At 48.7% G+C, this 27,685-nt stretch overlaps 6 protein-coding genes across 6 annotated transcripts; 3 read left to right on the top strand and 3 right to left on the bottom strand.

The window, feature by feature from the left end:
- Positions 1-698: 698 nt before the first annotated feature.
- On the top strand, positions 699-1,607 carry FMAN_01544 (uncharacterized protein; the record flags this gene model as incomplete). Its single annotated transcript, XM_041820157.1, has 1 exon — positions 699-1,607. One exon carries the CDS (start codon positions 699-701, stop codon positions 1,605-1,607), a length of 909 nt encoding a protein of 302 aa, XP_041676885.1.
- Positions 1,608-2,823: 1,216 nt separating this feature from the next.
- On the bottom strand, positions 2,824-4,236 carry FMAN_01543 (uncharacterized protein; the record flags this gene model as incomplete). Its single annotated transcript, XM_041820145.1, has 1 exon — positions 2,824-4,236. The coding sequence occupies one exon, from the start codon at positions 4,234-4,236 to the stop codon at positions 2,824-2,826; it is 1,413 nt and encodes a 470-aa protein (XP_041676884.1).
- A 7,451-nt stretch (positions 4,237-11,687) lies between these two features.
- Positions 11,688-12,305, bottom strand: FMAN_01542 (uncharacterized protein; the record flags this gene model as incomplete). The annotated part of the gene is made up of 1 exon (XM_041820134.1): positions 11,688-12,305. One exon carries the CDS (start codon positions 12,303-12,305, stop codon positions 11,688-11,690), a length of 618 nt encoding a protein of 205 aa, XP_041676883.1.
- A 3,799-nt stretch (positions 12,306-16,104) lies between these two features.
- Positions 16,105-17,913, top strand: FMAN_01541 (uncharacterized protein; the record flags this gene model as incomplete). The annotated part of the gene is made up of 4 exons (XM_041820123.1): positions 16,105-16,238; positions 16,342-17,196; positions 17,249-17,543; positions 17,608-17,913. The coding sequence occupies 4 exons, from the start codon at positions 16,105-16,107 to the stop codon at positions 17,911-17,913; spliced, it is 1,590 nt and encodes a 529-aa protein (XP_041676882.1).
- A 6,125-nt stretch (positions 17,914-24,038) lies between these two features.
- Positions 24,039-25,280, bottom strand: FMAN_01540 (uncharacterized protein; the record flags this gene model as incomplete). The annotated part of the gene is made up of 2 exons (XM_041820112.1): positions 24,039-24,238; positions 24,302-25,280. 2 exons carry the CDS (start codon positions 25,278-25,280, stop codon positions 24,039-24,041), a joined length of 1,179 nt encoding a protein of 392 aa, XP_041676881.1.
- Positions 25,281-26,115: 835 nt separating this feature from the next.
- Positions 26,116-27,685, top strand: FMAN_01539 (uncharacterized protein; the record flags this gene model as incomplete). The annotated part of the gene is made up of 2 exons (XM_041820101.1): positions 26,116-26,217; positions 26,288-27,685. The coding sequence occupies 2 exons, from the start codon at positions 26,116-26,118 to the stop codon at positions 27,683-27,685; spliced, it is 1,500 nt and encodes a 499-aa protein (XP_041676880.1).

Raw genomic sequence — 27,685 nt, 5'->3', positions numbered from 1 at the left:
AAGCGATATTATTGAGATATGATGATTGAATACGCAGAAGGTCCAAATACTGCATGAGTGGTCTCAGTGTATAATTCATGGATTAATATTTATTAGTAAGTGAAAACATTAACAGGATACAACACTCAAAGATAACTTTGAAACCCATTTGTACTTTAACGGCTATATTGGACCTTAGAATAAGCACCTTTAAAGTAAAGATGTGAGAACAGCCGAGGGTTAAGTTCGAATAGATAGCTTAGAATGGTCCCGTTCACATTTTTTAAGTGGAAATGATTCGAATAAGTGCTCTTTTTGGTTCTCGTCAAGACAACAGTAGGCGGAATTCAAGCCGCTTAACGATGACACTGACGATCTCGAACTAATAAGGCCAGTAACCTTTCATGTGATATTGGCATTCACATGCTCTCTCATTATCATTCCTCTGTCATTCATTTTCACAATCTTCTTTGCTTACTTGAGAAGCTAGGAATTATATACAACACCGGGGATAATCAAGCGACACTCACTCGACATTTCTGCGCTTATTTAGATTGCACCTCGGCTCAACCTTGTAAGTCAAGAGACGCTGTCACCATTCCGCGGCTCAACTGAAGAAGCCCAATCAATCCGTCGCACTCTAAATCAACATCGTCCTGACCTCAGCTTCACGCATTCATACCATACTTCGTTTATTACTCACAATACCAAGAATCGCAATGACATCGCCTTCGCTTCCCGACAGCTATGCAACCCTCAACCTCCCAGCCCTACAGCTCTTCCATCATCCCCCCTCTTCCAAAGAAGTGACACATGTCATAGTCATAAAGCTTCACCGTCCTGAAGCCCGTAATGCATTCACCGACACAATGGCGGCTTCGCTCTCCCATGCGCTCAACACACTCTCTGTTGATCCTCGCGTTCGCGCTATAGTTCTCACTTCGTCGGATCCCAAGAATCGCATGTACTGCGCTGGTATGGACTTCAATGAGGAGCATGCATTGGGCAAAGACGCTGCTGATCATCGCGACTCCGGCGGCATTGTCACTTTACCCATGTATCGTTGCAACAAGCCTGTCATCGTCGCCATCAATGGCTCTGCTGTTGGCGTGGGTATCACAATGACCCTCGGCGCCAACATCCGCGTCGTGAGCCGCGACGCCCAGATCGGCTTTGTGTTTGGTCGCCGTGGTTTCAGCATGGAGGCATGCAGCAGTTTCTTCCTTCCACGCCTCATCGGAACCAGCCGTGCACTTCACCTCACCACCACTGGCGCTGTCTACCCTGCCACCCACAAGCTCTTTGACGGTCTCTTCAGCGAGATTGTTGCACCTGAAGAGGTTCTTCCCACAGCGCTCAAGATCGCGGATGAGATAGCGGCCAATGTAAGTGGTGTTTCCGCGCGGGTAATGAAGGACATGATCTACAGGGGTGCCTCGTCGCCTGAGGAGGCGCATCTACTTGAGAGCAAGATATTTTGGGACTTGTTCACAGGTAAGGATGCGAAAGAGGGAATGAATAGCTTCTTGGAGAAGAGGAAGCCGGATTTTACGGGGACCATGGACAAGAACGCGCCCAAGATCTACCCTTGGTGGACGCCCGTTGATATTGCCAGGCCAAAGCTGTAGCGATTCACTGCTGGAAATGTGTTTATTGCTGTATATTATGATCACTTTGATATCTATGCCTCACAAATTGTACTCCCTCTGTTTTGGTGCAAACTCATCACCAAACTTCTACGAATACTGCTTCGTGATGCCCATAAATGCATTTCTCCTCATTCCTTAGTGAGACAAATATCCGCATTCATCTCCAGCAATAACGCTCTGTCTCATAACCCCAGATTAACGTCTCCATAGATAGGACTCGAGCAATAATTTAGCACTGAACCATCAAAAAGAGGTCATGAGATCCATGCCTTCAAGACCCTTGTCCAACTAAATCCTCCCCACACTTAGGATCTCCGTTAAGCCGACCCACTCTCTGCCAAAGACCGCAAACGAACGTCATGTGCAATTGATCAATGTCATGTGAAAGGGAAGCAGAGGAGGCAAAGCTGAGCCACTCTGATTCACACGTACGATGGATTCGTCTTCTTCTTGGCCCGACACTCGAGTCACAATAATTGGGGGCTGTGCCACTTCACAGGATGTTTGCCAAGAGAGGGAGGAGACGTAACGTTAACGTGAGTGAGGCAAATTGCCGGCCATGTCTGTTCATGTTTTGATCCGGTTCTATGGTAGAAGCGCCTAAGCCGTTCCATCCGATATGCCACAGCCGTACAAGCCGGGCTGGAAATGATACTCGAAAAAAACAAGAAACAATGCAACAAATCGTCCCAAATCAAAGAACAAAGTTCTTGAGTTCATCCCGCGTAGCTTGAGTCCCTTGATGCAACCATGCATGCCAATCGTAGAAGTAGAAGAAGAAAAAAACAAAGTGGTAAACCCCAACTCCTTGCCTATAAAATGTCAAAAGATAACGTTCCTCCTGGTCGTGAAAACTCGCTCGTTTCCATGCCACATTGCTCCAAAGGCCGTGAGTGCGTGTGCGTTATACGTGGGCGAATGGGAAGTGAGGGATATACTGCTTCCTGTAGGTGAAATTCAAGGTATCGTAGTGAAGGATATGGCTAGCTGTAAATTTGTGCTCGCCGAGTATCTGCCGAGGAAAGCATTCGTAGATTCATCGGCGAGGGGTATATGGTGATGAGCAGTATGCGTCAAAGGCGCTAGTCTGCTGTCGCGGCTGGTATTGCTGATAGGGAGTTCTGACAACGAACCCCTTCTTTGGGCCAGAGAATTTAGTCTTGAGTTTGGTCTTGGTCTCGCTGGTAAAATTCTCCTATCTTCGACCAAGCTTGAGCAGTCGCGTTCTCAACCACAGAACAAAAGCGGTCCAAGCACTGGTGGTTTTCCGCTTGGTGGTTTTGGTTCGGTGAGTCGATTGAAAGTGCACATCGTCAGCTCTAGCGCCAGGTGTCTGGCCTGTAGGCACAGTGTCGTAGCTGCGGGTACCAAAGTCGACCTTCTCGTTCTCGGTGGTCAAACCCAGACCCACGCCAGTGCCGGTAGTCTTGCGAGAGATCGAAGGCCGAATGTCAGTACTACTCGACACACGATCACACGAGATTCGAGATGTTCCAAAGCTGCCCTTGCGACCATTCTTGTTGAAGCGGTGGGCTTCGCGAGACTCTGCACGTTCCTGCTTGCGGATCTGCTCACGGGCGTACTTTTCCTCTTTGGCTCGTTCTTTTTCCTCAAACTTGCGGCGGGCCTCGCGGACGTTCTCCTGGCGGGTAACAGTGTCCACCTCGCTGCGTGAGCGGAGGCGGAAACCGCTCATGTCGAGAGAGCTCCGGAGTGGCGACATAGCGTTGGAAGATGTAGACGCAGCGATCATCTGGGGTGAAACAAAGGAACCAGAAGGTGGGCTGGTGCTTGACGCAGAGTCGAGAGCAGTGGTTGAGCCTGTGTTAAGGTGGAGGTCAGATCGGCTGCGAGTCACGATGCTATGGGGCTTTCGCGCAGATATTCCTGGGGCGGCGCGGCCGTTGGTAGTGATGCGCAGCGGTTGATTCACATCTGATAACGAGCTGGTGCGCTGACTAGCAAGAGAGGGACGGCGGGGCCGGGAACCAGAATGATAGGCACGAGTCGAAGTCTGAAGGCTCTGAGAGTCGATGTTGTCTTCGTTCTCAGTTATCGTGGGAGAATAATCGCGAGGTCCGGTGGTATTGTCCAGGGATGCGAGCGAGTTGGCGTAGGAGAGAGGTGGTGTTGAGGTGCGCGGCGTTTGCTGAAAAGGATGCACAAAGGAGCCGTTTCTGCCGCCGCTCGCAGAAGTCGCAATAGAAGCATGAGAAGTGCCACTGGTAGAGCGAGCATGCCCGTGCGAATATTTGTTTGAGCGAACACCTCCATTGCTCAGATCCGTGGCCGATATAGAGAAGCTGACATCGCGGGCGCGGGCGGCAGGTGTTGGCAGTGCTGATGCACCTGCCGTATAAGACGAGTCGTCGCCGTCCACATTATACGAGGAATAACCAAATTGACCCTGCTCGTCCCAGCCGCGATCCAAATCGAGAGAATTCTTTTCCGAGTGGGAGTGGTGCGATTGCAGTTTCTTGAGGATTGGCTTCACGGCAGGTCGACTGCGAGGTTTTGTTATTTTAGCATGCCCATGGCCGTGTTGATTACCATGCCCGAAGCCGTGACCGTGTAGGTGACCCGGTAACGAACTGCTGGTCTGCGCCATTGCCATTAAAAAGCAGGCAATAGTGTAGAGGAGAGGTTGAAGAAGAACCCGAAAGGGTTTCAGAGGGTGTCAAAGAGGTATACGAGGGGTTTTGTGTTGTTGGTGTTGGTGTTGTTGGGCGTCTTGTCGCCGTTGCACGGATACGGGCGCAGCGCAGGCGGAGGGTGAGGAGTCTGTCGCACGCCCAGCGTATCTCAGAGCATCATGAAAGAAGTTGACTTCTCTTTTCTTTCAGGTTGTACAATGAACAGACAAATCACCTCCAAACACACACGCACAAAGGGTTCTTCACAGAAGATACACTCTCTTCACTCTCTCAACGACCAGCGTATGCAAGTAAGTAAGTAAACAAGATAGGAAGAACTGACGAGCGACAACAACAGGGAAATGTCGCAAAGAAAGAGAAAAGACTCGGACAGGTCGGGTCGGGGAGGCCTGGCCTTAGAACTATCAGGGGTGTTCCCAGGTCCTAGAGAACCGAGAGTAGGTACTCCGTAGTGGGTGGGGTTACTGCTGTCAAGGAGGAGTCCGGGCCCGGCGGTAGCGGTAGCGGTAGCCTGTAAGTACTGACTCTCACTTCTGGAGTCGAGTCCCCAAGCCAAGGAATACCAGAGTTTAATGCGGCGACAAGGCCAAGACAAGAGTCGAGTTTTTGATTTGGAATGATACAAATGAAAGAAAGTCAAAAAGATGAGGGGAAGGAGGAAACAGGGAGGGTGAGACGGTAAAACCTCCTCTGTCTGTGTCTTTTCTTATTCTTCTGCCTGTGGCCGTGTAAGAGGCGGCAGATTACGACGGTGAAAGCGGCGGAGGCAGTGGAGGTCGACTTTGAGAATGGCGGTGCGGCCGGAGGAGGCAAATACCGGTCAAATACCGCTGTACTCTACCTAGCAATCACTATCACTCAGCACTAGATCAGCTCAGTGTATGGGAAGGATACCTACAGCCTGGTACTGTACCTACAGTAGGCTCTTCAATCAGAGACACTCTAACCTTTGGTGGTAGAAAAACTGGGTTTCGGTGGCAGCGAAGCCAGGTGATTGAACCAATGTCAGGACGTTCTAGGCCAGATTCAGCCTCATCAAGCGCATTGGCACGTGGGGTTTAGTGGAGAGGGTTCTTTCTTGTTGAGTCCTTTTCACTCCTCTCTTCTCTAGACTCTTCCTCTCCGTCCACAGGCTGTGACGCTGACCAGGGATTGGCCAGGGTATCTTGTTCCGTGGATATCGCCAAGCCAACGTCGGTCTGCGGTCTGCGAACCTGTGATGATGTGATCGAGTGCCGATGTCCCGTTACAGTGGTAGTCGCAGTAGTATTCGACTACAAGTTGTTGAGAGGCGGTAAGACAATACAAGAGATGTGATATGCGGGGGTTACAGAGGCCAAAGAGAGGTCGAGGCGCTCGGGTCGCAGATATTCACATCAATCAATCAATGTCTTGCAAGGCCACCTAGCCTACAGTAGAGTAGTGGCAGATAACGACACGGATAGATAGACGTGAGTGAGATTTGGGGGCGTTTGCGGGGGTGATGAATCCTTGGAAACTTAAGATGCAGCAGACCGTATCTGTCTCGATAGAGGGGAGTATCGGTCCAATAGGAAGAGTAGGGACAGATGATGATGCGCTCAAGTCTGAAGCACAGAATGTTGTGTACAGAAGAAAAGAAGACAAGATATGGAAGACCTCGAAAGAAATGCGGTTCCGAGGGACATGTCACTCACATGCGATTGTCCCCTCATGGACTCGAGAATTACCTACAATGTACCCCGTAATATCAAACTCATGACGCTTCTGATCAGACGAAATTGGGCGATTAATTACTCTGTCAGGAAGCGAGCAGCCAAGACAGAGCGAAATGAAGTTCCCAAGGTTCAACCAACCTATTGGTTCGCCAATAGTCTCGCCAGCTTTGCAAGGATAAAACTGTTAGGTATGTAATCTGATTCTGGGCACACGCAACTCTGATATTGTGATTCTTGGTGTGTGTCGTGATTTCGCTCTCCTCGAGTCATCCACTAACAATTACACTCACGTTTTATCGGCCCTTCTCTAGTGCATCCATTTGCAATAGCCAAGGAAACAACATGGCCTACAACTGTTTTTCAGCCTTGTTTCTCTGTCATGTTGTATGGGTAGATCCGTCACAAACTGTTCCCCCTCGTTGCATCATGTACTGTTTCATCCGTGTTGATCCCCCGGGACATGAGCATCATCATCCCGTTTCATATCCGGATCTACCAGCAACGCTTCTGTTTGCGGGGGGTTGTCTCGGGTCCTGTAACGCCGTGAGACCAACCGGCTAAAGTTCACGACTATAGGTTGGTTGGTTCTCTCTATTCACTGATGCCTGGACAGTTTCGTTTTAAGCATCATCATCAAACTTTTGACTACGCGATTAATTGATACTTTCGCTTCTCTAATTGCCTCGTCTCCCGTTGTCCCGCGTTCCTTATCTTGGTCCCGACCTCGAATTCGTGGCTCTCGACCCCTTGTCTCTTGGCACTAGTGGTCGATCACTCGCTCTAGGCCAGTCCAATTCGATGTCATCACTGATCCTTTTTGTCTCATACTAGGAATTGACTATTGATGAAAGCGGGAAACGTGGTTTATGGAACTTATGCATCTATCGCTGCACAGTTCTGAGTTTGATTACACTTCATCATCATCAACAACACTGCCTGAGATTAATTACGAATCCATTGACAATATTCAACAATGCCTTTACCCTTTCGACAACTGTGTGTTCGTCATTCCTCGTTCTCATGCTTATTCAAGAGGAGGGTAATCCAGACTGCGCCACCAGGCACCTCGTCATCAGGTACAGAAACGCCATTAACCGTCGTCTCCTGGCGATCACTTCTAGACTTGCTAGACAATTCTCAGCCAAGTGAGGCATCCAATTCAAGAACCCTTCTTGGAATTCCATACATTTGTCAACTAATCCAAGGTCACGCGACCTCAAGTCTCGGCTGAACACCACATGTTGTACATACAAGACAAGGTCTTCTAGACTTTCGGCCTCGTCAGTTCATGGTGGTCTCACAACTACTGTGTAAATTCCCCTCAAAAGGGTCCCTCAACTGGCGTCTTTAAACTTGCGCCACAAGTCGATAGCGCCGTCTTTCTCCTCATTGCCCCTCTCTTCACGATGGACCCCTCCCCCGCCTCCGCTTCTCCTCTCACCTTCGCCTCAATGGATTCGCAACTCGTCTCTCGTGATGAAGTCAGGTTGAAGTGGCAGTCAGACTAAGTTACCACTACGCCTAGGTGATATTTGGCCTTCCTAACTGACTATTACGTGGCCTTCTGCTTGTGCATTACGTTACCCTCTTAGCAGGTTCCAGTCCTAAGTGGGCGAGTCTGCCTCCGTAGCTTATTGTTGGTTGAGACATACAGAAACATCTGCAACTCTCTCCAAACGCCTCGCGAGCATGGAGTCTCAATATCAATATCATTCCCCATGGGATCCGTTCATCTTGCCCTGTTATAGTATTCGGAGTGGGGAGCTCCTTGGCCATCTCCATACTATGATGCTATTCCACTAAGAGCAAACTATAACTAGTAAAATGACATTTGTATCCACCAGCTAAAGAATTATCTTTAGGCCATGACCTCACAGCTAGATACTAGATGGACTCACAAGTAATCCTCTGCGATTGACTATCATTTGCTGTGGAGACCAAGTCGTGTTATAGTTCGAATTGGAAACTCAGTGAGTTACGCCGGAAACATCTGAGACATGCAAAACAAGTTTCATGATGATCAGATATCGGCAGTTCTAAAAGTCAAATCATTCAGGCCCTCGCTTGTATAAAGATAGTATACATGGTATTACTACGACTTCAATACAGGCTCGATTGAAAAGACACGGCTATATACAGGAGTCTCACTCATTGAGTCATCGAGGTTCAGGCCAGCGAAAACGTCAATACTTTCGAAGCTTTATGTAGTTAATGACCATATATATCAGTAAGCTCCGGACGGGAGAGCTGATTATGCTATCTAGCAATATATCTTGAACCATCTTGAATTGACTAGGTATATACTCAGTCCTACGTACACGCATCAACCATCTTCATGACTCTATCTTCAAACACGATGCCCCCCATGAGAAGCTCCGACACTATGTTTTGTGACACGGAAAGGCCCGCCTTGGCTCTTTTGTCTGCCGACGTTACCTGTCTGGTCTCGAAACATTTTCGGTGTTGGTGTTTCATGAGGTGCACTGGGGAGTCCCTGATATAATATGCAAGTCTGGACTAATGACGGTGGTATTTCACGCATAGCTAAGCTTAGAAGGAACTGCTACATTTAGATCTATTGATATAAGAATAGAATATCACAAAATTGATTGTATCTTGAGCTGCACTGGTCTTGAATTTCAATGCCGGTCACCGCTTCACACGATGAAATTAGGAAGTCAACTTCTAGTAAGCTTATCTAGACACAATTACCTGCCAGAATGTGAACATATTACGCACTGAATGGCTATAATGTTATTGGATAGGATCTATTCCGTACAGTGGTTATGTCAACCCAGAGTGAACAAATAACATGTCCCCCATCAGGATGGAGCTATGTCACTAACGAATGTCAATCTACAGGCCACTTTACAGATTGTAGTCCTAGAGAGAAATATCCACTATCTGTTCTTAGAGACCTAATCCATCTAACCTTAACTCTCTTGCCTGAGTGGTCCGTGATCGGGTTCTATGGGGTGAGCGATGCAGCTTTGCCATTACGGCCACCACTCATTACTGTGTTCAACAAAGCCCTGGACCTTGGATAGTTGTTGCATGTTATATAGCTTTAAAGCTCTTTTTCGTGATTAAGTGCTGGCGGGGTTCCTAGCCTGTCTTATCTCTATTTAACTTACATTAGTATTCTGCCTCAGCACAATATGCATTAAACTCCTTGAAACTGGAGCACACAAGTATAAGGCCGCTATAATGATCATACACTTGTATAATTAGTGCTGATTCATTATCGGTTCAGCTTTGTTTGTGTAGATCATGCTGTGTTATCGCCACGGCTCGACATATCTAACACTTCTCGTCCTCCCGGCGTTTAACCTGATAGACCTTCCAGTAACTTAACAGTACCGTACTCACAGTCACTCTTGTGGTTTGAAGAAGCTCCAAGACCAATGCAGTGTATGTAGTATTGACGCCTGGTTGAAACCTTGGATATGTTGAGCTCTATATATGAGTTTCTCGCGTACAGGGTAGTTGGTATTAGATGTTACAGTTCATGGTTCCAGGTAACTTGAGCGGCAATATAGATAGAATTACTCTATAGGTGAGGCAATATGCTTAAATATACTGACTGTGACGTTGCGGGCTTCGTGAGTGGGCGTTGACTGTGTTCTTGGACGAGGAAATGTTGTATTCAGCGAACCTGGATTCGGAGGTCTAAGTGTTATACGCAACTTCGGCCTAAACCAGGAATATTACCGAACTATTGACCACTGGAAAGAAAGCTGTATTAGGAACTAGTTACGGGAGTATCGATTTTTATCTTGGATATGGTGTATCAGCTTCGTCTGATATTTCATACACCAACTTTCACTTCCTGGTGCAAAACACCATATCGAAATTTCGTGATGTGTGACTTGGCGCCATAGTAGACTGCGGGAAAAAGGCATTAGTGCAGGTACAATGAGCTTTGACCTATGAAATCGATCAGTTATGACCAAGTCCACGATGGTAGCTCCCATGCTGCTGCATGCTTATTCCGACAGCACATCCGGCAGCACCTCGTGCTTCCCCGAAGCATGCCAATGCCCCGCCATGGCCCGGTACGATCTGGGAACAAAAGAGCTTCGTTAATAGCCGTCCATACGAAATATATATGTATGTGCTTACGACACAAGAGAGAAGTTCCGACGGAGACATTGTACGAGCGGTTATAAACGTCTTAAGGCAGACACTTGAGATCCGAATGGCTCCTTTGCACCCACAAATTACCGTCTCAAACAGGAGCCTTCCTACTCCCTCAACATGGCTCATACTTGTGTTGTATCTGACTACCTATATTGGAAGCTTAAGTTGACAAGAACTGCCTCCACGTCAGTACAGAAGTCTTGCAGTATGCGAGAAAGAAGGCTCAATGGGGGTTTGATGACCAGGAGCGACAGACAAAATTGTATGTGAGTATAAAGGCATCGAATATAGCTTCGCATCGGAGAGTACGAGCTCACTATCTGGTAGACGACCTTATATTAGAATCCTGTTTGAGGAACTCTCGATGGAGACTTCATACTTGATGCGTCGACCCATGGTTTGAACGAGCTGCCCTTTCCTGCTGACTGACATGTACAAACGTCCTCATGCATAATGCTGCCGTGTGAATGACACCAAGGCCGTCAAGCCGTTGGGCTTCTTATCTATGTATTCCTTTCATCGAGGCCTGCCACTTGAATCGAATCAAGGCTAAGGTGCATATAAATGAATGCAACAGTATAAATTCTTGACTGGAAACTCTTCGAATATGTTAGTTGCGCCAACGTAGATGTCATTTGATCTATACATGAACATGCGGAAATATGAACTATATTGAACAAGAGGCTGAGGATTCAGTACAACGACGGGATTTTGACCAAGTTGACGTTGCAGAGCGACAAGGAAAAAGTAGTCTATTTGGTTTGGAGATGTGACCGTCAAGATTCAACCCTGTCGACGTTGGTTTAGCAAATGCTCCGTGCTTCAAGCGTTTCTCCCCTGTCTGTCTAGCTAGCCACCCTGGCCTCCGAGTAAAGCTAGGGTTATCCCGGCTCCTCCACAAGTTTCGTAGCACTAAAAGAATAATGGCATGAAGATCGGCTTCGTCTTCCAACATTTTGAATGTGATATCACCACGCATTGTGAATATGGCCTCTCTTGAGGCACAGCTTTTTATATACCGGACCAACAACGCCCGGGGCCGTTTCTTGTCACTGCATGGTGGCGAGGTTACTCAAGATCTGCGAATGAGGGAAAAAATACCTCGAGCATGCGCCCATGAAAATGACAATGGCTCCATAGCGGCAAATCAAGGTGTAAATGTGAGAGGGTTCAACAATAAACGAGTGGCATCAGGATCAGGGTGCAGTGGGGATCCCTGCAGTCTTGTCTTGATGGACAGACTCCCTCCGAGAGAGCCTGTCTTGAAAAATGCTGTAAACAAAAGGTCTGACCCACCATGCATTATCGATTGGCTTTGATTGAATCATAGCACTCTTGCTACCTGTTGCGTTGCAGGTAATGGTAAGTTGTCTTTGAGCTCTTGATGCCATTCGAGACTGAATTGCAGGCAAGCAACCTCAAGCGCAGCAGTAGGAGCACAGCAGCACCTTTTTTGTGAACAGCTGCAGACTGAGTGACAGTTATGTCTCAACATAGTGGCCAAAGCAACGCTATTCGGATTGGATGTTCTGAGTTGCTACGTTAGATAGCCAAGCAAAACTTGAGACCTACAGGAGCCAACCAGCGAGAAATATGGCCGATGGTCTGCAGTAGTCTGCAGGACGATAACTATTGCCGAAACTGTCGAGCTGCGTTGCGCCGCGTAGAACTTGACTCAACCTTAGACCAACAGATGCTGGCTGATAACTAGGAGTTGATTGAAGGCTCCTAACAGGACAGACGTGCGTATAATATCCACATGCTAGAGCGCACGCGCCAGCCTCTGTGAGCCTAGATCGCATATGGTATGGGCTCGGGATCTGGCGAGCTTGATTTGTTTGTCCAGTGTCGACTGAGCAACAATTACAGTGGCTCTTCGCTGACAGTGGAGTCGATTCGATGAGGAACGAACGGCTGACCCATTCTGCGCCAGGCGTAGGAGAATGAATGGACGGATCATTTTGCGGCTCATCATCGATCACGAAGGACTGGGACAATGTGCAGTCGACAAAGATGAACCAATTGGAGTATATCATGACCGACATGCCACTAGGCCTCGTTGCTATCGATTTCCGCATGTGCACAAGCAGGTGGTAGTGCTGAGCTATTTTTGCATTGGATGCAAGTTGAGCAGACCTTCGTCGTGTCTGTAGTTCCCTCTTTTGGCTCAAACCAGTGGTGTTCATTTGGCCCCAGGCGTTGTGGCACCCTCTTGGCTGTCGTACATGGTACTACACAGAAGACCCTTGTGGTGCCTGTCTCAAGCAAAAACCAACAGCAGGCCATGTGGGTTTGAGCATCGCGAAGAAGTAGCAGATCCGGGTATGGTGTGATTTTACGGGTTTAGTTACCATCTGCAATTGCGCACGACTCCTCCAGACCCTATGCCCGTATCGTCAGCAAGGTAACTCCAGCGAGGACCAACCGCATAAAAGTGCAGCTTCATCATAAGAGGGGTCCAATCTAAGAAACAGAATTCAGTAATTTGCTGGGGTAATCATAAAAAGAACAGCCACAAACGGCCAGGAATTCCGCTTCCCAAGCAGAACAGCCATAAGCGCAGTGAAGCAAAACAAGGCTGTGTTCTGATAGACAGCGTAGTGGCATATTGTACCAAGCCATCCATACAGTGACATCTGTCATATTACACCAAGACTTGATATCTGAACAGATAGCAGCTAGCCACAGATCATCGGCTTTTGGTGCGTTGCACCGTGCACTGACTCTCAAAGCTGCCGATGCAGGTAACACAACCATCATGACTGGAAGAGAGAGACAAGGGGCCAGCGGAGATGATGCAGAAGCAGATTCTTGGCTCTTCTCGGAGTCTTTCAAAATGTAAATCTCATCAGCCAGCCGAAGCCGAAGAGGATCCGCAGCATTGCAACCCTGTCGCCTCTGTTTAGCTGTCGGGCTGGTCGATCTGCGGTTTTGTAGTGTCCGCTGGTCGGTTGTTTTCTCCAGGCCGGTTTCCTCCCACCGAGCATAATCGGCCGCGGGCCCTTACGAGTTCCATTGGAGGTAGGCGACGCAACGCGGCAGCCGTTTATGGGCGGAGCGGATCCAATCTTGACGACTCGAGAAGGCGAGACAATGCGAAGTGATGTGATGATGCGTTTCCTCTGGCCACTTCATACATGCACTGTCCTCTCTGGCTGTCCTCTCATTGTCTCTTCCTGCGTGGATAGGGCGCGGGAATCCTCTCTGCACCTCAAGCGACTTTATTACTTGACTCGGAGAAAGATATCCATGCTGATCCATGGTGGTTGATGTGGAGGTGCATGTTGGCGATAAAGAAAAGCGAAAAGAATTCGTAACATCACAACGGATGTTTGAGTGTACCAGGTTGTTATCTAGACGATGGGAGTGACATCTGAATCATTATCGAGGTACCTCAGCACGAATTCGATGAAGCCACCAAGATGTCAATTATCAACTAGGAAAATTAGAAGACGTGAGTTATGCAACCAGGAAAGGCACATAGGTACCTAGGCGCATTACATTACCTAGGCCTAAGTGCTAAGGTGGGTTCCCCACCATTTCTTTCCTCGACAACTACCTTACCCTGCTACCTAAGCTAACGTTGACCAGACAGGGACCTCGGATTTGAGGTTATCTGCACCTTCTGCACCACTTTCCTCCGGACTATCCATGATTTTACCTACAGGAATCTGCCCAAAGAGAATAGAAGAAACTCACTAGTGCTGCTCCTCCCCCATCTTGTCGATTGCACTTGCCTCGAGATCAAGATTGATCTTAGCATGGACCTTCCCTACCCGTAGTTACCTCAAATGAGTTTATCTCATTGCCACGGAAGGAATCAGCCGTCTTCCGCTCAGCTCCCTTGTACATTGTGTGATATCGCTTCTTCGACCTACATGCTGCATCTTCTCCATACATACGCTAACATCTCCATACTTCGTCCAGTAGCTGGCGCGCATCAGGGCCCAGTTCCTGCATTCAAGGATTCTTAGCCTGCACGTCCATGATATCCGATATCGAAGACAGTCCTCTGTACCTCGTACAGTAGCTCGCTCGCCAATTGTCCCTCCAGTCAGTGGCTCTTGGTTGGCCAATGGATCAGTGATGTTCTCCTCATCTGTCGATATGCAATCTCGAAATACTATACGTACGTAGCTGTATCCAGCCTCTCACAACTGCAGCAGCAGAACTGCAATTTGCTCATTTGTCCAATGCATTCCACTGGATTCATTCTGAACCTCAGATGCAAAGGTGCAAGGCAACCACCTCTTGCTTCTGATACGATGAGCCGGCCTGTCGCACCACAGGCGAGCGGCTAATGGACTGGCATATCTCCAAGTCAGGTTATGCTTTATGCTTTATGTTGCAGATTGATGAGTCCCTAGATACATGCATACAATATCCTAGTTCATGTCCAAGCCGCCTCCAGCTATTAACCCACTCCCCACCAGATCCTCACCAAGGTAATGCAATGCTGAATGGTGGTCTTGTTTTTGTCTTGGCTTCGTTGGACTTTACTCGCTCGCGCCAGCAGCAACGAGATCCACACGCTAAACACGAACAAGGTCCCATGTCTCCTCTCCCGTCCGTAGCCATCGACGCCATCGAGGTTTGTGTGAACCCTGCACTTTGGACCCCAGAGGCAAAACAACGAAACGACAAGGCTCATGATGTGCGCCGCGGGCCGAGCAGCACTGGCCAAGTGCTATTCAATACCTTGACATGGGCTGCTACGGGCACGAGACGTGACTCTCATGCGCCAGCCTAGAATCGGCGCCACGATGGTAGGGTCTCGAGAGAAGCGAACGGACATGCTGGAGTTTTCAGGCCAAGGCACTGAGGTGCCTAGCAAAAGATGCTAATGTCGACTCCACGCTTGCGAGCCTGCGCCCCCATGCCCTGTCCTGAGTATAGTCGCAGTGCTCCATGTCTACAATGTACAGTCACCCCGCTTGCTCAGTTGCTCCAGTGTTTCTCGACAGCTTGCAGCAGTAGCATGGAAATGGACAACAAGAAGAGACAGAAAATAAACCCGTACCGTTCTCGGTAGTAACGCGGCCGGGGTCGGCGTCGAATGAGACTCAAATGGCTCTCAGTAACACATCTGAAATAACGCGCGCCAGTCTCTTTTCTCTTTGCTGTGATCTCAATACACCCCCTCCTCCAATCCCATGTGCGCTACTAATTAGCTACATAGTTGTGCCCTCTTTAATCCCCCAATTCGAGCCGCCGCCGCCGCCATACATGGCCCCTCCAACCCTCTCAAATCATCCAACCCCTCGCTCCCCACTGGTCCTGGTCCTAATGCAGTGAGCGCAAGACCAATACACCCCTGCTGTCTTGTCCGTTGTCCAGAACAAGATCAAATCTCGACAGACCTGCGCGCTTGTCTCTACGTACATAGTTGCCGCCCTACCAGTGCCACCACAACTAGGTACACACTACGATGGCCCACGACCTCATCAAGGACCCTCACTACTCCATGTTCATGCATGGTCCGTTTTAGAGACGGGTTTTGGTTTAGGTATATATCATAGACCCGTTCCCCGTCTTCACCCCAGGCTGTTATCATCGCCACTACCTCTTTTCCTTCCTCCTCGCCCTGCTCCTACCGGCCAATTCCTCTTGTCATGGCCATCTTTGAATAATTCCTTTTCCCGTCATTGTATATTATTCCGGTGCCTCGAGCCTTGCAACGGTGCGACTGTGTCTCTCTTGCATAGTGTGTTTGCTTTGGTACTTCCAGCGTCTCTGATTCACTTTCACCACAACACAATCATCTTGGACGGTCAACCACCATCAATTCCAGATTACGAGACACAGAGTCTTGTTTTGAAATCACTTGTAAACCCCTCCTCGCCTTACTCTTTCGAATCTCTATCCTCGTTGTGCAATACCCATCAACAGCCGTGTATCACAAGAACATTTCTTCCCATCGCGGGACCAACAGCACCTCCTCCCACCTCTCAACCTCATTGGATTTCGACAATTAACAGCTTCAGCATGTCTGACTCTGAGACTCAAAGCATTGGGCGCAGCCATTTTCCTGGTCTTGCTGGTTTGTTAGCACTGCCAATGCCTTCTTTCAACTTTTGGTATTCAACGACCTTTTGGTTGTACCTTTTTGTAGGCCTTTGGTAAGTCATTTTCAATATCTTGAGATGAAAACTGCTTTTTTCAAGAAGGCTTTTAGGAGGCCATAAATCTCAGCATGGCCAACTAGTTCTGACATGATCTCAGGGTTCATCGCTATCTCCGTCTTCTAGTTCATTGCGTTAGCCATTGGACATATAAGTCGAAGCCCATCCCCAGCAAACCGACATTCACGAGTAAGGATGTGACTGTGGTTATCCCAACCATTCACAATGCTTTCGAGGAGCTGCGCCCTTCTATTGAGAGCATTCTTGCTTGCGAGCCTGCCGAGTTGATTCTGGTCACAACGCATGATAAGCGAAAAGACCTCCAGCGCCTGGCAGACTCCCTGGTTTTCCCCAAAGTCCGTGTTCTGGATACTCCTATTGCCAACAAGCGCCTGCAGGTGTGTGAGGCGCTCCCCAAGGTCGAGACTCCCATCACTATCATGGCGGACGATGATGTGACCTGGCCCTCGACTCTTATGCCCTGGATCCTCGCTCCATTTGAAGACCCTCAAATCGGCGGTGTAGGAACTTGTCAACGAGTTCGACGGGAGCATGATGGCTCTTGGTCAACCAAGGCCTGGAACTGGCTGGGTGCAGCTTACATTGAGCGTCGAAATTTTGAGATATCAGCCACCCACAACATCGATGGCGGCACCTCATGCATGTCTGGTCGTACCGGCGCCTACCGCTCTGAAATCCTCTCTAGTCATGACTTTCTCCACGGCTTCAAGAACGAGAAATGGAGAAAGTGGATTTTGAATGCTGACGACGACAACTTTGTGACTCGTTGGCTGGTAAGCCACCAATGGAAGACATGGATCCAGTACGACAAGGAGTGTGAGATCGAGACAACTTTGGAGAACAGCACCAAATTTCTGTACCAATGTTCTCGTTGGGCCCGAAGCAACTGGCGAAGCAACTGGACCAGCATGGTAACTGAACGCTATATTTGGAAGTGAGTAAAAAGAATTATCCGCGTGAAATTTGTTCGATCTAACAAGAAATAGGCAACAATTGTGGTGCACATATGCTCTTCACTTCGCGACTTTTACTTCGCTGGCCTTTGTCGTTGATCCGCTTCTCCTAGCTTCATGCTGGTGGGGAACTGCGGACTGGGATGTCCAGAATCGCCGATACGCGTTCTGGGCTCAGTTTATCTTCATGTTTGCGTTCACGAAGGTAGTCAAGCTGATGGGTCTGTTTATTCGAAACCCAAGCGATATCATGTTCCTGCCCGTTTCCGTCATATTTGGATATTTCCACGGATTGGTCAAGCTGTACGCCCTGATCACTTTGAATATGGTACGTTTCGAACAATAAGAAAAGCCCCCAGTACCGAGCAATCAACTAACCATCCATTGTTTAGACCTCATGGGGTAGCCGAGCTGACGGAGATGCAAACGATGAGCAGCGACTTGCTCCCGCCCCTCAGCCTTCAATCGTTTTGAAGACACCTCCTGGTAAGGGATCTCTAATTCGATATAACGCTCGTCAAAAGGGACGGCAACCTCAGGCACAGCAAGTCGCATGGGAAAAGAGCGACTATGCAGCCTATGATTCAAGCACCTCGTATGTGCCCATACGAGTGCATACACCAATGGCAATGACGCCAAACACCACCAAGCTGCACACGAACGAAACTTCGATCAATTCACAGTGTTGGGTAATCTGACCTGGCGAGGAAACGATTTGATGAGGCCATGAGTAACGTTTTCATTTTCACGTGGGAAGTTAATTGTCCATGACCAATGGTTAAATGGAACGACGAAAATCTTCCTACCTCTTCTCTTTTCTACTTCTTGCACACCACACCACAGCCACCACCAAAAAAAAAGGACGGATTGGGGACACAGATGAGAGGCCTTTCAAGAGGCCGATTGGGCAAAAGTTCTTGCTTCTTAGGGGGATGATGATTATGCTTTTCCAGTCGACGGCCGCTGACGAGGTTGAGAGTGTCACCTCCTTGGGATGAGATATTTCCGAAGCAGATGAAAGACACGTGGTAACCTGAACAGCGAGCTTTGCTGGACCAAACATTTTTGGTGGGAAAGCAGTCAAGGCTATCATGACTACTAGCTTCTTGACTTGCTAACAAAACCCGAGCAAGAGTCATCTTCCCTCGTTTTGTAACAATTTGGGATCATTTGGGACTATGGGTGGAGGCTATTCTAGGTGGTGTGTGAGATTCACAAAGGGTACACAAAGCATAGCTAGCTTTAAGGCATGTGAGAGTGATAATCAAAACATTGGGAGATGTCTCCTACCAGACAATTACTTGTTTGTTTACTAATATGGCCTCTGTGATCTGACTTTGCATACTTGGTTCTGACTTCTGAGGCGGGTATAACGGGCGCAGACATTTCATACCCAGTTAAACCCACATCAAAGACAGCAACCTGTTAGTTAGTTGGCAAGGATAGATACAGACTCAGTAGAGACATTGAGTAACCCAAAATGGCATCGTTGGCACTAGCTTCGAGTTTAGTGATGACAGCCCTAGCCTAAAGAAGAGAGTGAAGGATGGTCAATGGACTGGCAATTGGAGATCCACAGCACCACCCACAAAGTGATTAGTTTCATGGTACGACAGCTCAGATGGTTTGCAGGCAGGCCTCGCTCAGATGTGGCCTTGGTCTTGAGTATGGCACACCAAAATCTTGCATCTGCTCAACTGCAGCAAGCTATATTTGGCTTAGGGTTTGACGTGTTGCACTCGCATCTCGCGCAAGTGCCGGAGGTTGATGAGACAGGTAGCCACAAAGTCAAAAGGGGGATTAATTATCGCATCATCTCTGAAGGTTTTGATGCACACAGATCCGTAAAGCTCGGGATATCCAGGGTCCTGCCCTGTTAGGCAAATACTATGTATGTCCCAGTTGAAACAACGCGAGTCGTAATATGTGGCATCGAGGGCAAACAGGAACCACTTTCGTGTCATTGTCAGGCCGGGTTTCCCTGATCACCGTTGCATCTTCAGCGGGACTCGACTCAAGATGAGGTGCAGGCTCAGACAAGACAGGGGAGTCTGGTTGGACAAGACTCAGAGTCAAGAAACAAGCCTGTAAGCCCCCACCAGGTATACACTCCGCTTCCCCTCCTTGTCGGCCGAACCAAGACATCGATCCCATTTTCAATCTCCGTGGCCGTGACAGCTATCAGGCTAGATCATGTGTGTCAACCACCCAAGGACCTCGCAGCATAGCGAGTGCGAATCACGAGCACAGCCAGAAATCTAGGGAACAAGGCAGAATGGAAACGTAATGAGCCTGCTTGTGTGGGGAGGGGCTTGATCGAGTTTACTGGAGGACGGGTGCAAGATAGACGCCAAGCACAGAGGCTAGAGTTTTCAAGCCAAGCTAAGCACTTGTGGACAGCGATCGTCTGCACTTGGTCCTTTTTGATATGATATGGATTCTGACGCGGGGTTTTTTTCCCTTGATACCCACTTACGGAGTACAGTAACCACAGGAGATATCATGATGTGAGATGGACAACGCAAGGTACCTGGTGTAATTGTGGTTAGCTGAATCTCAGTCTGGGGGTAGCGAGTGTAAGCCAGGCTAAGCCAGGATCACTATGATGCGACTGGCTTGTTAGCTTGGCATCTGCATCGTGATTATCCTTCTACCGTTCGTTGCATTATATCTTGTTGAATCTAGTAGTACGTAATGCATGTAGTAGTGTATAGTTGTATATGCATAGACTACCATCTGCAACAAGAGTCAACATGTCTGATGGTGTGGGTGTCGAATATCATCGCAACCTTTGGTGCATGATGAATTACGACAGTTGTCCACCACAAATGTATGTCGTTCATCATCGTTGTCGTAATGTCATGTTGGTTCTTGTCTAGCTTTCTGCGGGCCTTGGGGCTCTGCGATTTTGGTGTGCGTCTGGCATATGGCCGCCATTGGACCGGCTCTGTTTGAGAAATAATGTTCTTTTGCCAATAGCAAGATAAGTACTGCATCAGAACTTGTTTTCAGATGCTATTGCTGGCGTAATGCCTTGCGTGAGCTCATGAGGCCCCTTGGGGGTTGCAAAGCTGCATGTCATGTTGGTTGACCCTGGAGAAACATATCCTAACGATATCCACAACAACTGATGTCTGTGACGATGTATTGCTCCTAAATCCACCTCACCAAAGGACCGATCCTGCTTGTGTCACCAACCCAACCTTTGGCAAAGGTTGCAAATACCCCCATAGCCTTGAATCTTTTGTTTGCATAACATCATCTTACATCGAATTGGATGCAGGTCCCTGGTCGTTAATCCTCCGGGAATAGTCCATCCTTTGCAGATCTTTCGTCAGTCAGCGAGTGACCGATGCCGTTGATACAGAAGGTTTATTATTACTGGAGATTCCTCTTCTCTCGTCGTATCGCAACGCTCATGGCACAACCAGCCCCACGGGATGGGACGGATAGCCACATATCAGAAAAGTCACTGGGTAATCGACATTGCACAGGCTGAGCCTCGATCTGGCTGTCGAGTCACTGTCCCTGTTGTGTTTTGTCCAGTTGCTGCGCCATGGACCCTTGCGAGTAGCCCCGTTTCCCCTCTCTGATGGCGAAGATATCGTCGTGGGTCTAGAGCTCGGACTTCAATCGGCAATAGCAAGGATGGCACGGGTCAATCGCGTTCGTGATGCCAAGGAAACCCCTCCGCAACTGGTGACAGGGTTTGTTGTTGATAGAGAACGACAACGGCTAACAAATAGTCGCATCAAGCGTTCCTGGTGTTTCGGAATCGCATAAGGATGTGGTTTATCCTGCACAAACGATGCCCCTCTATCATACACTGAGACCTGCCGACGTTGAACGCACATAACTACATGAGTATGCATACATATGCATGTCTTGGACTTTTGAGGTGCTCAGTTTCTGTAGCACATGAATAAATCACATATTTCTGCTCAGGCGGCCCGGAACCCGATGAGGTGATCGAGATGCTGAAGTATTGGCTTGGTTATCTGCATCCTGCCGCAAGTGCTGGTGGCTATAGTAGGTGAATCATCGAGAAACGGCCATGCCTGTCGAGGTCTAACGAATTATCTCTCATGTTCAGTGTTGGTTGGTGATAGGTTTTGGTCCAAGGTCGAGATGCCTAATCGAGTGATAGCAACAAGCAATGGTCAAAGCTTCTCATGGCTGATTGCCTGATGAGGCAACTTGAGATCTCGTACCAAGCGGGATCTAGATGACTAGATAGGTACACGGTACATCATTTCCCTCCCTGAGGTGATGCCTACTATCTTTGGGTGCTACGTAGGTTAGTAGATTGCAAGGCACTCACTCTAGGTACTCAGGTAAGGTAGACAGGTAGGTAAGGGTTGTGAGGAACCAGTTCGATCGACCCGGAAAGTAGTTCGCAGTACGTATCTTCTCTTGGCTGCTCATTGGGCAAGGACTTGATTGATTCATCAATCTCCGTTCTCTCTTCCCGTCTCCATTCTTCATCCCTACAAGCTCCTCTTCTGCTACTGTAGAGATGGCGCAAGAAAAGACCCCGGCCGAGATGGCGTCTGACGATTATCGACCCTCTAATGCAGTTCTAAGATCGACAAGTCTGTTCGCTCATCGCCCGTCAAGTGTACACCCACCATCCATCCCCATATGCTTAGCTGCAGCTCGCTATCGGCCGGAGGCGTCACATCGTCAAATGCCTACCCATGACCAGCAAAGGGACGTCTTGGTGTGAACCCTGCTGTTTTCTCAGGCACACCAACGCAATCAGAGCCAAGAGTTAATACTTCAGATTCCGTCCCTTCCCGGAAGAAATGTCGCATAGAGACTGTGCCCATTGCTTGTGGCTACAGCCAAGCTCAATGTATCGACTGCCGTGCATTGTTGAAACGAAGCAGAACGAGGAAGAAAAGATATCGCTTTGAAAGGGAGCCGGCTCTGCTTGACTTCTGATCTCTCCCGGCTGCCGCAACTCACCTATCACATCGGGCAGATATATGGTCTTATGCGTTAATTACTTGGCCATAACTGTCACTGGCTCACATATAACTCTGCAAATGCACTGAATTACTCGCGGTCTTTGTTGTTATGCGCCGTTTTCACAAAGCCCACCCTAAAACGGTGGGCTTAGGTGCGGCGGCTTACCATCGGTCGGCCATCCATCGCCCACTCTTCGGAGGTCCGCTTCAAGTCGCAAAGCCGCAATAGCCGCCGGGCCGGTCCATTTCAACATGGACCCTGAATGAAACTCTATGTGTCGCTGTTGTGAGGGACCTCATCCACGTTTACGCATTATCAAGACTCGATAGACAAGTATGCGGACCGGGGTTGAGCAAGTCTACGGCGCAGAAACTGCTAACCTACCTAGTAGCGAAATGTTTTCTCCTTCATCTACTGTTTATGCAGGTTGTTGTCTCAAAATCGACTGTTGAACATCCTAACTGCGCTACCTGAAGAACCTAGCCCAAAATACACGCGATAGATTTTAGTGCCACCAAGAACCCTGGCAGCGTCAGGCCAGGCTAGAGGGCCACACTACAGGTGTGTTTATATCATCAGCGTCCGAGCGTGCATCCTGCAGGCCATGCTTGCGTCGCGCCGTCCTTCTCCACTTGCTGAACCAAGCGAAGCTGGCATTCTGGAGGGTTCGTGTCGACAACACATCGAGCATTTGTGGGGGAGGGGACCACGATAGGCTGGGAGTGAGCAGGTGGCAGATAGGCACGGGCTTGTTCTTTGACCACCATCGTGATGCTAACCTAGCTCCAGATGTCATAGCTTTGATCTCTTGTCAGTGATCTTGTGGGCACATCGCGTGATATCCGATGCAGAGACCGTCTGAGACATGTGAGGGCCGACCGAAATCGTCCCCTCGGCCATTTTCTACACCAATAACGCCTTCTAAATAGGGTTGGTCTTCCGCACCAAGCAGACTACCATATGAATCAACCGAGGCAGGGCTTTAACACCATGATATGCATTATCGAAACCTGGGGTAGCTGAGTTATGCTTCGTGCATGGCGATGCAAGGTCGCTATCAAGAACAGATTAAGGAATAAAATATAACAAAGAACAAAACGTGATATGACCTTGGCCTCCTTTATATACTATCGTTCGAAGATCGAATATGGATCTTCTCCTATGAATTCACCATACACGGATAATATAGCGATCGCTTCAGTCCACGGCTCGGTTTTCAGGCTCACAAAGGACGTTTCTTGTTTATGATACGTGATTTTAAAAATTAAAAAAAAAAAAAAAACGGTCTATTTTCATGACCATATAGCACGCTACAATGACTCAAACGTTCCCTCTACATAACATTTCTTTGAGATTTTTGGTCGACAGATTCACACCTTTCATGGTGTTTAATTCATAATCTCTGCCACGTGAACGACGTGATGCTCGAAATACACATATCTCAAGGGAAGTAACCAGCCCGAAAACGCATCGGGGCAAAAAGCAACAAGAAATGGCAGCTTGAAGACATCATACATGAGCCAGGTCCTACCTATGCCAGAAGGTCAGCACGGCCCGATGAAAGCCGTATGCAACTCGAAAATGAAGGGCTGTCACTATATGATACAGCCCGAGAAGGTCATTCTTATGGTCTCTGCGTTGAAGTGATCGATGCCCCTTAACTTCAGTGGCTGTTGCAGAAGGAATCGGGTGGAAAAGAATGGAAATGTTGCATTGACTCGCTGGTGACACCCAAAATTACGAGAAATATTGAAAAGTTCCCTCCCATAGTCCAGTTGCCTGTCAAGATCTGATGTCCAAGAAGTTCGAACATTCTCACGTACCAATGTCCTTGATTTGTTCTCGTGTTCCTCTAGACTGAACCCCCAAGATACAAGATGTTCTGCTTGATGGGCTCTGTAAGTGTGACTCGTCCGGTATAAACATGTGCGACAGTGTCCGCCCAAGCATGCGGATGTGGGAGGGGGAGCTCAACCGTGTCGCCAGGATGAACGTGCTCAGAAAGAATGACAGCAGCCAGAACTGGAAGGTATGTTCGAGCATAGCTGAGACCTGAGAAAAGTTAGACTTGGTTCGCGGAGCCGTAATGTTGAGGTTCAAGATTCAAGTACTTACGTATAGAGACAGGGCCGCAACCTTGGCGGGAGCCTCTGCGCTCAAAATCCGGCGAGGGCTTTGCATCTACTCTAGGAAGAACACCGTGGGAATGACGTCTCTCGTGAGAGACTCCGGGTGAAGATGCTCGAGAGCTGACAGAAGGAGGTTGCAGAGTGACAACTGATGCCCGCCTATTCTCTTTATGTCGTTCAAGAGGGCTCACAACTGGAAGTGTAGCTTGTAACTCGTCCAAGTCGAAGGTTCTAGAGAGTATAATTGACTTCCGACCACGCGAATGAACAGCCACACGGGTAGTCAAACGTCTCTCTGAAGGATAGGGCGAGGACGCTTCTGCATCACTGGAAGATAACTGAGACAAGCGACGAAGCTCAACAGGTAGCACAAATACCTCGGGCTCACGAGATCTGTGCGAAGCTGCAATCCATCGCCGACGATGATGTTCTCTTTGTCGAGCAAGGTGCATAGCTCTGGCGTGAAGGGGGCCACCAGGGGCAGATTGTCGGCGCTCATAGTCGACACTGGGGTATTCACCACCTTGCTCTGCATCTGATTCCTGAAGCAACATGCTTCTTGTCTCATCTGCTAGAGTAGGTCTTTGAAAGACAGGAGGAGCCAGAAGTGGCGCAGAAAGGGGAGAGGGCCAAGATGGCAAAGTGCTGGGGCCTGGGCTTTGGAGAGAAAGAGGTGCAGTCGGTCTCAAGGAGACATTGCGTAAACCGGACTCAAGCTTGGGAAGATCACGCTTTCGGAGTTCAAACCGATCAACTTTTGTATCAACATCCTGCTTCATATCATCATCTTTGGGCTCTCGAAGTTGTGGAAGAGGTCGACTGTGTGGTGATAGGGGCGAAGGGGTCCATGACGGACTCTTCTGGATGATACGGGATCTTAAAGATCGGACGTTGAGACCAGGGCCTGAAGTTTGGATAGGTTCTATGGGTGGACGAGGTCTGGCTGAAGAGGAGACTGTGGTCATAGTTGATATAACGAAGAAGGAGTTTCACGAAGATATTGGACAGGCTCTGGGCAGGCAGACAAGAATGAGACATAAACAAGAAGTTTGACACTGCTGTTTCTGGGAGATGGGAGAGTGAAGGTTATGAGGAGCAAGGAGTAGCCCTCTCTCCCATGGTAGGATGATAAATATTTTATTATTAGAGTAAAATGGCGCTCCATCTTAAAGAAAGGATGACATATGCGCTGCTCATTTGCCCCAGCATGCTCTGACTTCAGAGATTTCAACACAAAGGAGTTAGCCATATGGCGTTGGCGTAAATCTTTGACGAAGCGAAAGAGTGTGCTTGCTAAGCCAGAGAACAAAGAAATGCGGCTTGCTCTAGGCAATGGATGCCGACATGATGAGTCTGCGTCCGCGGGACAGAGCCCGGTTTTGGTTGGCCTCCCCGGCCCAGCGGCCTGAATGAGGCGCCGATGAAAGCCTGACCTGTCGAATATCGCAAGGTTACAGTGTCTGTTGGTGTGAGGTTGAAGACGGAGACTAATAATACTGTGTATAAGGCGTATGAGGTTGGTGGTGAGGATACACGTGACAGGGTGTCCTGTCTCAGGCGCAACGTCTCATTGGCTGATAGGTCAAAGCTCCCTGTCCCCGTACCTTAGCCTCGGGCCCCTCCATCTCAATATCCTACGACAACTTTACTTACACGTCGTTACAACGTGGTAACTTCAAGGCTGACCTTAACGTTACCTGTCGACTTTGACAGATCTACTGCCTCCACCATTTCTTTGTGCCCGAACCTCTACACTCTCCTAAATTATGCGCTGAGGCTTGCCGTCATTTGCCGCTGGCCATGTCTGAACCCGGGAGCTACAAGCAACGAAAGGAGGACTTTGTGTCCAATCTCTCTGGCGGCTCTGTCGCAGAAATCAATTATGTTACATCCGTCGCGGCTGTCGGTGCCCCCATTCCGCCTGCTCATACCATGCTGTGTATGAAAAGTTGTTAATCTTGAATTGTTACAGGTAGCAATTATTCTATGGTCCGTCCTCCAAGCCCGCCAGTCCTTCTTCGAACCGTATACCTTACTCGCATTCGCTGTTGATTTCCTTCTCAACGTTGGAGCCATTCTCCTGTCAATAACTCTCTATTCGAAATCACCGCTTCTTCTGAACCTTCTTCTCACTACGCCTGCGATTCTCATCTTCGTCCTCCCACCTCAATCTGCGAGCCGAAAGAAGAAGCTCAAGGTCCCTCCAAATGCGCGATCCAAGGAAAATTCCGGGCAGCTTGATGTCTTATCAACGAAGCCTTTTCTTACAAACTTCCGCGGTTGCATGATGATTGTCACCTGTGTGGCCATTCTTGCTGTCGATTTCCGCTTGTTTCCGAGACGGTTTGCCAAGGTTGAGACATGGGGTACTTCTCTGATGGACTTAGGTGTTGGATCCTTTGTCTTCTCAGCCGGCCTTGTTGCAGCTCGTCCTGTATTGCGTGAGAAAGCGATCGGTCGCACAACAGGCCGGGCAACACCACTTTCCCACCGGATCGTGCATTCGCTGCGCCATTCTATCCCACTACTAGTGCTTGGGCTGATACGTTTCCTGAGTGTCAAGGGTTTGGACTACGCCGAACATGTGACAGAATATGGCGTTCACTGGAACTTCTTCTTCACCCTTGGTTTTCTTCCCCCATTTGTTGCCATCTTCCAGTCAGCTCTGAAATGGATTCCTTCATTTGCAGCTCTGTCGTTGTTGGTGGGCGGTACATATCAAATTCTGCTTGAAACCACTAGTCTAAAGGCGTACGTCTTGACGGCCCCCAGGACCGACCTAATCAGCATGAACCGGGAAGGTATTTTCAGCTTCATTGGATACCTGGCGATTTTCCTTGCTGGGCAAGATACGGGCATGTTTGTCATTCCCCGTAACATCCCTCCCAAAAGTACCGCCAGCCCTGGAGCCCAGAGGAACACCCTTCTGATGACCATGGCTGTTTGGGGTGGTGTTTGGACTGGACTCTACTTGCTCTCCACGAATTATCACTATGGTTTCGGCTTGGCAGTATCCCGTCGCATGGCAAACCTACCCTATGTTTTATGGGTTGTTGCCTTCAACACCTTGCAACTGCTGGGTTTTGCGGTCATCGATACGATATTCTTCCCTGCCTTCTATAATGCACAAGACGCAAAGACGGAGAAGGAGGCTTATACACAGGCCACCAGTCGTGTAATCCGAGCATACAATCGTAACGGATTGGCCATCTTCTTGTTGGCAAACTTGTTGACTGGTTTGGTCAATATGACAGTCAACACACTGGATGCTACCCCCGTACTGACAATGGGAATATTAGTTGCATATACCGCAACGATCACAGGGGTCGCGGTAGCATTAGATGCTTATAATATCAGCATCAAGCTTTAA

The sequence above is a fragment of the Fusarium mangiferae genome, assembly GCF_900044065.1.
Source record: "Fusarium mangiferae strain MRC7560 genome assembly, contig: FMAN_scaffold001, whole genome shotgun sequence".
Lineage (NCBI taxonomy): Eukaryota > Fungi > Ascomycota > Sordariomycetes > Hypocreales > Nectriaceae > Fusarium > Fusarium mangiferae.
Note: the sequence above shows the minus strand (reverse complement) of the source record. Positions and strands in the feature narration are given on the sequence as shown.